The 12,880-nt window shown below is 35.4% G+C and overlaps 1 protein-coding gene across 17 annotated transcripts in view; it reads right to left on the bottom strand.

Moving 5' to 3' along the window:
- ELF2 (E74 like ETS transcription factor 2) overlaps positions 1-12,880 on the bottom strand; it is a 99,732-nt gene that overhangs the window by 64,759 nt on the left and 22,093 nt on the right. For all 17 annotated transcript variants that reach the window (XM_072788338.1, XM_072788356.1, XM_072788333.1 and 14 more), the window contains 2 exons: positions 5,596-5,683; positions 3,107-3,342 (listed from right to left, as the gene is read on the bottom strand). In XM_072788338.1, the coding sequence (XP_072644439.1) occupies positions 3,107-3,178 (72 nt within the window). In that variant the 5' untranslated portion in view covers positions 3,179-3,342; positions 5,596-5,683. The remainder of the gene's footprint in view (positions 1-3,106; positions 3,343-5,595; positions 5,684-12,880) is intronic.

The raw sequence follows: 12,880 nt of genomic DNA, 5'->3' as shown, positions 1-12,880 counted from the left end.
ATCAATTTCCCCCAAACTTGCCCTAAGATTTGATAGAGATGGAATAAAATACATAAACTGCAGGAAATTGACATCCTCCACAATATTGACTCCTTCCATCTCTCCTATCCAAGTACAAAGTATATCTCTTTATTTATGGAAGTCTTCTTTCATGTACCTTCTTTCATGTACTTCAATGTCTTCAAAGAAGCCCCATATGTCTTTTACATTTATTCCTCAATATTTTATATTTTTTGCTAATTTTCTGAACGGAATCTTATTTTCCATGATCTCTTCTATTTCCTTACAAAGGATAGCTAGATATTTTTTAAGTTAATTAAATCAGGGTACCCGCCAAACTACCAAGCACTGTTATTAGTTCTAATTGGTTTTCATGGATTTCCTCTGGTTTTCCCAGGTAGAGAATCATATTATCTGAAAATAATAATTTGGTCTTCTAACACTTATATATTTTTTCATTATCTTATCTGATTACAGGAAAATATTAAATAATAGTTATGGTACTGCCCACACTTTAGAGGAAATACTCTAGTACTTCACCATTAAACAGGATTCTGGCTACTGATTTGTAACAGTTATTTTTTTACAATGTTACAGAAATATATACTTATATTTATATTATTAAGAGTTTTTATCAGAAATGGATATTTAATTTCATAAAATCTCATTTCATCAGTTATTTTATCCCTATTAACATGTCATAGATCATGTATCCTATTATTAGGGCTTATATATATATTAACTAGGTTTTTTTTTATATTGAAATATCCTTGTGTATCTGAAATCCTATTTGGCACTGGACTCCATTTTATATATTTATTTCTATTCTATTTTTTGTTTTTGCATCTATACTCCGATAAGTAAGTAGGTATCTTTGGTTTTTGGTCTCTGTCAGAAATAAAATGATTCTAATTTTATAAAATGCATTACTTTTATAATCAGGTCTCTTTGTCAGAAATATAATTATTCTAATTTTATAAAATTATTACTTTTATAATAAGGAATATAATTATTCTAATTTTATAAAATTATTACTTTTATAATAAAGAATAAAGTTAAAAAAATAAAGCCTAAAAATCATCAATAACTCTTCAAATGCCCACAACTTTTTAAACATTTATTTTTTTTCTTCAGATTCTAGAGCTGTGATTATAAAATTTTAACAGGTCATTTTTTTCACCCCACCCCACATTCTAGAGTGTAGTTATTAAATCTATCTTTCCATACACTATCCTCAAAATTCCCTCTGTAATATTAGGAGATATTTCAGATACTAGTGGCTTTTCAATTTCTTCCTGGAATTCTCTTCCCCTAGATGTTCCTATTTCTATAGCCCAAGCCGTTACTTTGTTTAGATCTAAACTAAAATGCTACTCTTTCAGAAACTATTTCCCTGACCACCCTAACTAAAATATCCCCTACCACCTCTCTATTTCTAGCCCTGATTTATTTTTCATAGCCAAATATTTTTATTCCCAATGCCTTAAAAAGTACTTGACACACAGAAAGTGGTCAATTAATATCTGCTGAAGGGACAAATAAGTGAAAGTAAGTGGGTACCTATATCATATAATTTGAAGAAAGAGTTCCCCAAGAACAATTTCTCCCATTCTAGTGCCATACTACCTAAAATGCCTGTGACTATCTACCACATAAATCATTAGTCAACAATGCCTTGGTGAAATGATTTCATTTATCAGATTCATTCTTATATAATAATCAGTTCTCCAGACCATGAACACTGGGTTCCATATAAAGAAAGAAAAATATAGTGTCTTCCAGAAACTGTTGTATTCTTTTTCCCACATTAATGATACCAAACCAGTACAAGGTAAATATACTCTGCCTATTACTTCTGGTGGTTCCCTTCTTAGGGTTAAATACTACAGAGTAAAATTATACAACAAAGAGGAAGCACTGGAAAAAGAAATAATAATTGGTCTGGGTGATGTGAAGGGGATAGTAAGTCCCCTGAGACCCTGATCTCCTTGGTGAGTCATACCTAGAAGTGATTATATAGAAAGCAAATCTTCAAGGAACAAGTAGAAATCGATGAAGAGAATTAAGTATGTTCTCTGGCTGTGGCTTCTCTTAATGGACTTTGAACCAGTTTTAGATTCAAATACAATTAGAACATTCTGGTTACCAAGTCCACTGAGAACAAAGAAAAAGTAATATCTTCAGTTTATCTCCTTCCCACTGACTTTAACCATAGTTATCTTGGAAGATTGAAGAGACACAAACAAGCAAGAAAAAGAAGCAGACTCCAAAAACAGCCTAAATCCTAACTTATTTCTTGGTTCTGTCACAGTATTATATGCTGGTACTAAGGACCAGTAACAGCAATATCTTTCACAGAATATAGAGAAAACAGATTTTTTAAATACAGCCAACTCTCCATTTGTCCCTCTCATCTCTGACCAAGTATCTGTCTATTATTGTAACAGCATTACCATATTTTAATTTAGATTCTTCCCAATATTCAGTCTTTAGTGAATGGTGGGAACAGAAGTCAGGCCCTGGAAGTCCATATGTTTCTGGTACTGTTATTTTTCTACTCTATCTCCTATTCTTTAATGTTATCAATAACAAAAAAATAACCAGATATGTTAATGATGCAGAGATCTATATGTATAAAATCTCAAAACTTTTCTGATTTACAAACCATCCAAATTCTTAAGTATATACACTTAGGATTAAAATATGATAGATCTTCACACTGAATCAGGTAGAATAACAAAAGATGACAACTAAAGGAGATACAGAATTCTAATTTAAGATGAATATAATTTATGTACTTAGATACAGTATATACCTATAAACACTTTAATCCAAAACAATGGATTTTTATCAGGAATTAAAAATCTATCTCAACTAATACTTTCTGTGTTCTTTCTTTCAATTTTTCCTCCAGTTCATTCCAACATATGCATGTTCCAACAACTCAGATGAGCCTAACTAAGTTTTGAGGGCACATGACATATACAATTTCATGCATCATACATTTAACTCTACTCAAAAATACCTATTTCCCATTAATTTCAAAATTAGTTCATATAATGATTTCTATGAACAAAACAGAAATGTAATACATTGGATGCCTAACCTCTTGATTTTCTACTCCATTGCTGGAAAGCTCCAAAATAGAACCTCCATTGTCAACCACTGCTGATGTCATTGTTACTCCCTGAGGAAGCTTCAAACACTATAAATCAGTGTAATTTAAAGGTTCATGGATGATGGCCAGTGGTACAGGTTTGCATTATGTTTTAAAAGTCAATAGACATGGAGTGAAGGAGATATCCAGAAATCCAGTCTTCTAAAGATGATTAGCCAAAGAGCCTAAAAAGAGGAAGAATTTGAAAAGTTATTAAAAATATACAGGAAGTATATAAAGTACAACCTATTTTACAATCTAATCTTTGACATTTTTGTAAACCAAGAAAAAGGAGCTTAGGCTTATAAAGCCAGTGTCTAGGGGATCCCTGGGTGGCTCAGCGGTTTAGCGCATGCCTTTGGCCCAGGGTGCATTCCTGGAGTCCCGGGATCGAGTCCCACGTCGGGCTTCTGGCATGGAGCCTGCTTCTCCCTCTGCCTGTGTCTCTGCCTCTCTCTTTCTCTCTCTATCATGAATAAATAAATAAATCTTTTTTAAAAAATAAAATAAAAAAAAATAAAGCCAGGGTCTAAAGAGGGCAGTAATGAGCATTCTACTTCTTAGAGCTGTCAAGTTCATAAACAATTTATTGCAACCAAGCTATTGCACATGGATGACCTTATGACATTGACATTCCAAGAGATAAAATGTTATAACTTTGTCCTTTTATGAAGATGTACTTTTATTCCCAAAATAATTTTGGTAGAAATTTTAAAAATCTTTTATGCATTGATAACAAAATATGCTAAATCAAGACAACTTCTAAAACTATTTGCCTATTTAGCAAATTAAAAGATTTATTGGTTTGTAAATATTTCACTATTCTTTGGCTCATTTGGTTTCTTTATTTGAATAATATAATTACACTTGTCTTTTGCTTATAGTAGCAATCTCATTTTGTGTTCAGATTTTGAATACCATATACGGCATATAAAACGGATTAATCTGAGTTGTATATTTATAATTTCAAATAGAGTAGTTCAAAAATAAAGTAGCAAAATCACTTGGAATGCCTTTAGTATTACTTTAACATTCTTAATTTCTCTATAGTTTTTTTGCTACAAATGATGTGATGAGCCTTAGGTGTTACATGTTGGCAAATTGAATTAAAATAAAATAAAATAAAGTAGAAATATCCTGATTTAGAAAAAAAACTAGTTTTTTTGCTCTTGGTTAAAAATTCATTATAGCAGAGGTGCCTGGGTGGCTCAGTAGGCTAAAGAGTCTGCCTTCAGCTCAGGTCATGATCCCATGGTCTGGGATCAAGCCCCCCAACAGGCTCCCTGCTCAATGGGGAGCCTGCTTCTCCCTCTCCTGCTCCCCCTGCTTATTTTTTCTCTCTCTCTTTCTCACCCTCTCTCTCCCTCCACTCTTCCTCTCTCTCTCTCTCTCTCTCTCTCAGTGTCAAACAAATCAATAAAAATCTTTAAAAAAAAATTCACTATAGTAGCAGCACCTAGGTAGCTCAGTCAGTTAAGAGTCTGACTCTCAGTTTCCACTCAGGTCATGATCTCAGGGTCATGGGATCAAGCCCCATGTAGGGCTCTGCTCTCAGCAAGGATGCCCTCTCCCTTCACCCCTCCCCACCACTCGTGCTCGTTCTAAAATAAATAAATCTTTAAAAAAAATTTCAACATAGCAAATGGTTTCAAGTAAACATAATTCAAACTTTTTTCTCCTAGCAGAGATGAATATTGATATATACATACATCATCTAGATTTATGCATTAGATTATTCCTAAAAAGTTATATTTTATTTGATTTTATATAGGTTAAATTTTTCATGGCGGAATTAAAGATTTATTTTTTGCAGATGTTCAGATAAAAATCATGTAATGTAGAAGAAGTAAGCATATTTAAAGAGAAATAAACATGTATTTCTTTTTTTTTTTTTTTTTATTTATTTATTTATGATAGTCACACAGAGAGAGAGAGAGAGGCAGAGACACAGGCAGAGGGAGAAGCAGGCTCCATGCACCGGGAGCCCGACGCGGGATTCAATCCCAGGTCTCCAGGATTGCGCCCTGGGCCAAAGGCAGGCGCCAAACCGCTGCGCCACTCAGGGATCCCTAAACATGTATTTCTAATAAATCATTTCATTAATATTATATCCTACATTAAGTTTGACCACTGGCACTATACAGATATGAAATAAAATAATAAAGAATTTCCATTAATTTATACAATAAAATACCTGGGGGAAAAAAGCAGAAATTTCATACCTACTATATAAGATTCATTCAGAACTATAAATATTCTTTTTGATCTCATCACAGAAAATGGGATAGGATGTATTAATATCTTAACAACAAAAATTAGTAAAAATCCATAATCCACATCACACTAAAGCTCACTATTATCATATTAGGGTAATGACTATTTTCAATTTCTGTTTTCTTAACATAAAGGTAATAATAGCAGAAATAAAGTTTACTTACAATTTGAATGTTAAGTAGTGTAAGCATCCTTCACTATTTTCACAACTTGGCAAGAGCTAAAATATAAACCAGCAGTTCTTTGGAACTACTGTTGGGAGGAGGAAAAAGACAGTATTAATATAATTCTATTTAAAAATATTTTGCCCAAAATAGGTATGACTCAGACAATATGTACTTCTTATAACAAACCATCTCCAAATCCTGAGCATACATTATATAATATACATACATATATATAATAAGCATAATAAAAAATTATTTCTAGGCTACTGGAGGAATCAGAAATTTTAAGTCACCACTAAATTGCCGAGTTTATATATTTGTTATACTGGATCTTTTGAATAATGATAGATCCAAAATGCTACAGCCTATGCCTCATAGTATGGCTATATTTCCATCAACCGACAGGAGTGGTTGCAGGTATAATAACCCCTGATGCCTAGAAATATAAAATCATGTTTAAAAACACTAACTCACAAAACCACTGTAAAACAAAATCAATATTCTATTGCCTATTAAGTCACTTTCCGACTCTCTAATCCTCCAAACTTAGCTTCCATATACGTCCAAACATCCCAAGCTTCCTCAAATAGCCCTCATCCCTTCAAAGGCTAATCTAATGACCCATGTACTGGATGTAAGGTCTTGCTCCATCAATCATTCCCTCCTTTTCCTTAATCTTCTCTTACTTGACATTGGGTCCTCTCCATTAACATCTCAGCATTTGTAAGACATTTTCATCTTAAACATAGAAAGGTCTTCCTCCATGACCCTACAAACCACTCCAGCTACTCTTCTAGTTTCTTCCTTTCTCAGAGACAGATATAAAAAAAACAAACTTCTATCTTCAATATCCACTTCCTAATTCTTCAGGTATTCTCCCTTTTATGGGAGTTTGGCAACCATCACCACCAGCTGAAATTTTTACTAAATTCTGATTGTCGGTTAAATCCAATGGATACATCTGTTTTCATAGGACTTAATGTCTCTGAAGTATTTGACACTATTTATCATCCCTCCTTGAAACTCTATCTTGAATTTATCCTCTCCCTCTCTAGCTACTCCTTTGCAGTTCCCTCCTGTAAGCCAACCCCTAATTTTCAAGGGGTTTAGATCAAGAGTACAAACGGAAGCCTACATTCCATATGTCTAAATATTTTTAAATTATATATCAAGCTAACAGGTTGTTAAATTATTATTCTATCCTCCTATCTTGATATGTATACTTTGATAACAACCTAAAAGGCTAAGTTCTGATTGGAATTCTCAAACCACCTCAAGTTTTATAGGAGCATGGGAGTCACTCAAATTCTTTGGGAGCCTGCCCCTTTTTCTATTCCCACCTTTAGCTCTACTCCATACTATAAGGAACCTCATATGTATACATGTAGACATCCCATCCTACATGTCCAAGTTCTGGCCACATGCCTGCAAACAGCAGCTTCTTGGTCATTCCTTACACCAAGAGAAGCCCATACATGTGTTCAGTCAAGAGAGAAGAGAAGAGGCTTTAGAAGGGCCACGTGGGCAGGGAATTCTAGGGTTCAAATATTCAGAACTCAAGTCTAGAAATGGGTACCAAATGAACTAGTTCCCTTGTGCTCCCCTCTCTAGCCACACATACATACACACATACACGCCTCATCCCATCAGGAGGGGTATAGCTCCATGAAGGTCAGGATGAGGACCTTCACAAGGTCATAAACCACAAGGCCTAAAGCAGGTTCCTGCTTGTCAAAGTCAAAGAACAATGTTACTCTCTGGTCAGCCCTTACATGGAGGTGTTTCCAGAATCCCACCCCTAATCGTCTTCTGACTCTTTACACTCTCTCTAAGCTATTTTATGTATTGCCATGGCTTCATGCATATCTCTCTTCCAATCTAAACCATTTTAATGGGCTCCAGTTTGTCTACTAGACACATTCTTTTTTAAAAAATATTTTATTTATTTGAGAGAAAGAGAGGACATGAGCAGGGCGAAGGGCAGAGGGAGAAGCAGGTTTCCTGCTGAGCAGGGAGCTTGATACAGGCTCAATCCCAAGACACTGAGATCATGACCTGAGCTGAAGGTAGACACCTAACTGACTGAGCTATCCAGGCATACCTGTCTGTTAGACACTTCCTTGCCTACTTCTTTGTGAAATTAAAAAGGGTATAAATAAATAGTAAGCATCTATCCCAGGATATCCCAAACATTCCATCAATTAATTTAAGTCATTCAATGAATATTGAGTACCCATTATATGCTAACAGTTTTCAGTGTTAAACGTACAGTAGCAAATAAAGCAAAACTCCTCATTCTTATGGATCTTAAATTCCAGTAGGAAGAGATGAAAATAAACAAAATAGGGATCCCTGAGAGGCTCAGCGGGTTTAGCGCCTGCCTTAGCCCGGGGCATGATCCTGGAGTCCCAGGATTGAGTCCCACATCAGGTTCCCTGCATGGAGCCTGTGTCTCACTCTGCCTGTGTCTCTGCCTCTCTCCCTCTCTCTCTCTCTCTCTCTCTCTATCTCTCATGAATAAATAAATAAAATCTTTTAAACAAAAAAAGAAAATAAACAAAATATGTTTGGCATACACGTAGATAGTGATAAAGGCTAAGGAGACAAATGAACCAGAGGGAAAGAATATTCAGCAGTGAAGAGAACTATAATTTCAAACTGGATGGTCAGTGAAGGATTCACTAAAAAAGTAACAAATGAGTAAAAACCTGAAAGTAGGGAGTGAACTGTGTCAGTGACTGAGGGAGGAGCCCTCTAGTCAAAGGAAAGGGAAATGCATATCTTCAGAATGGCATATGTCAGATTAGTTCAAGGATCAGCAAGGAGGCCAATGTGGCTGGAGTGAAGTAAGCAAAAAAAAAAAAAGTAAAAAAAGATGAGAGTGAATAAGGAGAAAGGATCATGTAGGCCCTCCTTGAAGTCTGTGACATTTACTCCAAGGAAAGGAGAGTTTTATGCAAAGAGATGATTGATTATTATAAGAATCATTCAAAGCTGGGTTGAAAACCGACAAAGGCATAAACAGGGAAATCAGTTAGGAAGCTACTATAATAATTAAGTGAGAAATGATAGTGGTTAAGATGAGGGTGGTAGGTTCTGGAGAAAGTAAAAAGTCATCAACTGTTAGATATAGTTTGAAGGTAAATGGACAAATTTTATAGCAATCTGGATGTGGATATGAGATAAAAAGAAGAATCAAGAATGAATCCAAAGACAACAAAGCACATTGGAATAGCCATTCAATGGGATAGAGGAAAGTGTGGGAAGAGAAGTCCAATGTGTCCCAAACTAAACCCACTTCTTCCTCTGCTAGGAAACATTACTTCTCCTGCTGTGCTAGCTCAGTAAGCTGCCTTAACAGCCACACAAGTTGTCTAAAAAGTAAAGTTCTTGAAGTTCAGAGTTCCTGAAAAACAGAGTTAATCAACACTATCATACTCTGTCACTCTTGACCTCATTTCTATAATCTTATATCCTCCCTTAGCCAAGGTCCTATTATCATTTCTCTATATTGTTTTAATGGGCCCCGAATTTGCCTCTTTATCTCTCATCTTCCCATCCTTCAACTCTACCTTCTGCAATATCAGGATGATCCAAGATGCAATAATGTTAGGCCACTCTCAAAATTCTTCAATAGTTCCTCATCACCTGTGCAATGAAATCTCAACCTCTTTGCAAGGGGAGTGCAAATCTTAACTTAGTAGGAACAAGCAAGGGGATAGGTCAACTTTTCTCAAGTTATGAAATGTTCATTCTGATATGCTCAGGTACAGAAATCACAAATCCAAACCATGCTCACTTGTCCAGTTTCATCTTCCTTTATTCCCTTTACCTAATGTTAAACCACATTGTTCATAGTTCTGTATGTCCTTCTCTCTCTCTTATCGTGAATATCCTTCCTTTGCTTGCTCATTTGGCCAATTCCCAGCTGTCTTACAGGTCTCAGGCTGTAAGGTAACCTGATCCCCTCAGGCTTAATATCATCTTCTAGGACTCTCTTCCCCCAGCCACACATGTACCTCCCTCATAAAAACATCAGAGAAATAACAACTTCCAGCAGATCCTTCACTTGCCACCTCTTACCAATCTTCAAGCCCAACTTCCTTCCAGCCCCTCTAAAATCCTGCTCCTCTTTACCTTCCTGATCTTACATCTACTTTCCCAAAGTACCAAGTTTTAAAAATCTGTGGTTTATATCATCTAAACTAGTGCCTTTCATACGGCAGATACACAATAAAGACGTGACGAGTACAAGAATAAACAAACATGTTCCAATCAGACAAGTATCTTCACTGTTCACTTACATACCATGCTCATCCCCATCCCTATTCCCTTTGCTAGTGCTCTTCTCTCACCAGGAATGCCCTCTTCTTTGGTTATTCAAATTTTTTCCCTACAATTATGTCACCCCCTTCCCATCTCTTACTACACCAGTTCTTTTAATAATCTTTATTTTTTAAAGGTTTTATTTATTTATTCATTTACTTATGAGAGAGAGAGAGAGAGAGAGGCAGAGACATAGGCAGAGGGAGAAGCAGGCTCCATGCAGGGAGCCCAATGTGGGACTCGATCCTGGGACTTCGGGATCACACCCTGAGCCAAAGGCAGACGCTCAACTGCTGAGCCACCCAGGCATCCCAAATAATCTTTATCTAGCACTTAGTATTTCCCAAACACAGAACTATGCCAGGAACACAAAAGTGAAGTCAGAACTTAGCCTTCAAACAGCTTAAAGTCTAGTAAAAAGAAACTATATAAAAGCAATTACAACCATGTAAATCCCATTAAAGAAATTACAAAGTATAGAATATTAAAAAAAGGAACATCTGAGTCAACCTCAGGGAGTTCTAGAAAAACTTCAGAAAGGAGCCATCATTTGCTCTGGGACTAGGAGACAGGATAGAAATTGGCGTAGAAATGAGAACTTTGAATAACAAATGCTATCCTCAGGATTGAAAAAAACTGCAAAATGATAAAAACTTAAGTATCACTCAGAAGTAAATTCTGCTCAGACTATAATTTAGGTGCTTAGAGTACAAATCACACTCTCATCAAAAACAGTTTGTGTAGGGCAGCCCCAGTGGCGCAGCGGTTTAGCGCCACCTGGAGACCCGGGATCGAGTCCCACATCGGGCTCCCTGCATGAAGCCTGCTTCTCCCTCTGCCTGTGTCTCTGCCTCTCATTCTCTCCCTGTGTTTCTATGAATAAATAAATAAAATATTTTTTTAAAAAGTTTGTGTATAACTTTATTTATATAAAGTGCAAAAGCAAGGAAAACTCAAACTATGATATTAGAAATGGGATAATGTATTTCAAAGGGTTAATATCACTAATACATAAAGAACACTTAAAATAGAGGAATAAAGGACCAAAAAACCTAAGAGAAAAATACAGAAAACACATACAATTCACAATAGCAGATATAAAAATGGCCCTTAAACATACGAAAAGATGTTCAAATTCACTCACAGAGAAATGCAAATATTTTAAAAATTTTCTTAAAAATAAGAAACCATTTCTCTCATCTATCAAATTGGTGAAAAACTAAAGTGAAAAATTAAAATGTATATTGTGTTGGTGAAACTGTGCACCCTTATACATTGCTGGTGGGAATGCAAACTGATACAATTTGGCAATATCTAAGTAAAGTATATACACACCCTTTTTTAAAGAACTTTTTTTAAAAAATATTTTTATTTAATTTAGAGAAGCAGAGGAAGGAGCAAAGGGAGAGGGAGCAAGAATGAATCTCAAGCAGACTCCACACTGAACATGGAGCTGAAATTATGACCTGAGCCAAAACCGAGTGGGATACTAGCCCACAGAGCCACCCAGGAGCCCCTTAAAGAACTCTACTGAGATACAACTGACATACCACTCAGTTGCCCACTTAGAGCATCTAACTCAAGGAACCTGGGTGGCTCAGTTGGTTAAGTGTCTGCCTTTGGCTCAGGTCATGATTCCAGGGTCCTGGGATTTAGCCCTGCGACAGGCTCCCTGCTCACTAATGAGTCTGTTTCTCCATCTTCCTCTGCCTGCTTGTGCTCACTCTCTCTTTCAAATAAATAAGTAAAATCTTTAAAAAATAAAGTATATAACTAAATGACCTTTAGCATATTAATGGAGTACAATCAATCAATCAATCAATGGGATAACATAATCACAAAAACTAGAAGACACCTAAGATTCAATTTAACAAAAAATGTACAAAGACCTCTATGGAGAAAATCATAAAATTTATTGAAAGGAATTTAAAAAGTCTTATGTATTTGTAGAGATACCCATGCCCAGGGAAAGGAAAGCTCAATATCTTAAAGATGTCAATTCTCACCAAATTCATCTAACAAATTTAATGTATTTCCAGCCAAAAATCCCAAAAGCGTTTAACAAAAAAACTTAATAGTGAAAAAAAGTAAAAGTATGTAAAAGAGTACAGGGCAAAAGTCAGCTAAGACCCTCCTGAAGAATTGCCCTAGTCTATACAGTTAGGCAGTAAGTAAAATAAGTAGCGGTTTATATACAGTCAAATATGCTAATGGAACAGAATATAAAGGCCAGAAAAAGACTCAGGCATATTGGAAACAATATATGACAGGAGTGTATTAAAATCAATGAAAAATGTAATAAATGACACTGAGACAAGTAATTATCCATACAAGATAAGAAATTAAATCATTACACCTCACACCATTCACAAAACAAATTACAGGTATGCTAACAACCTAAATATACAAAATATTTTGCAAAATTAGAAGAAAATATACAATATCTTAATGAACTCAGAGTTAAGGAAAAATTACTAGTAAGACATGGAAAGCAAAAAACAAAGAATTAATGAACTTGACTACGCCAACTTTTTTTTTTAATGCATAACAACAGAAACCAAAAACAAAATTGAAGGACAAGAGACTGGGAAAATTTATTCCCTTCCTCCCCCTCCCAAAAAAGGGAGGGGAAAATACACCTACTAATTAATAAGAAATATATATAACCAAAATTCTATTAAAAGATTTTTATATAGGAGATCCCCGGGTGGCTCAGCGGTTTAGTGCCTGCCTTTGGCCCAGGGCGCGATCCTGGAGTCCGGGATCAGGCATGGAGCCTGCGTCTCCCTCCTCCTGTGTCTCTGCCATTCTCTTTCTGTCTATGATAAATAAATAAATAAATCTTAAAAAAAAAGAAGATTTTTATATAATCAAGATACACATGGGTAAATGTAAAGTGAATTCTTGATAAGGTTCTAGTTCTCATGTTGAATGATGGATTAATGTGTGTTTGTTA

This window comes from Canis lupus, chromosome 20 (genome assembly GCF_048164855.1).
Source record: "Canis lupus baileyi chromosome 20, mCanLup2.hap1, whole genome shotgun sequence".
In the NCBI taxonomy this organism is placed as follows: Eukaryota; Metazoa; Chordata; class Mammalia; order Carnivora; family Canidae; genus Canis; species Canis lupus.
Note: the sequence above shows the minus strand (reverse complement) of the source record. Positions and strands in the feature narration are given on the sequence as shown.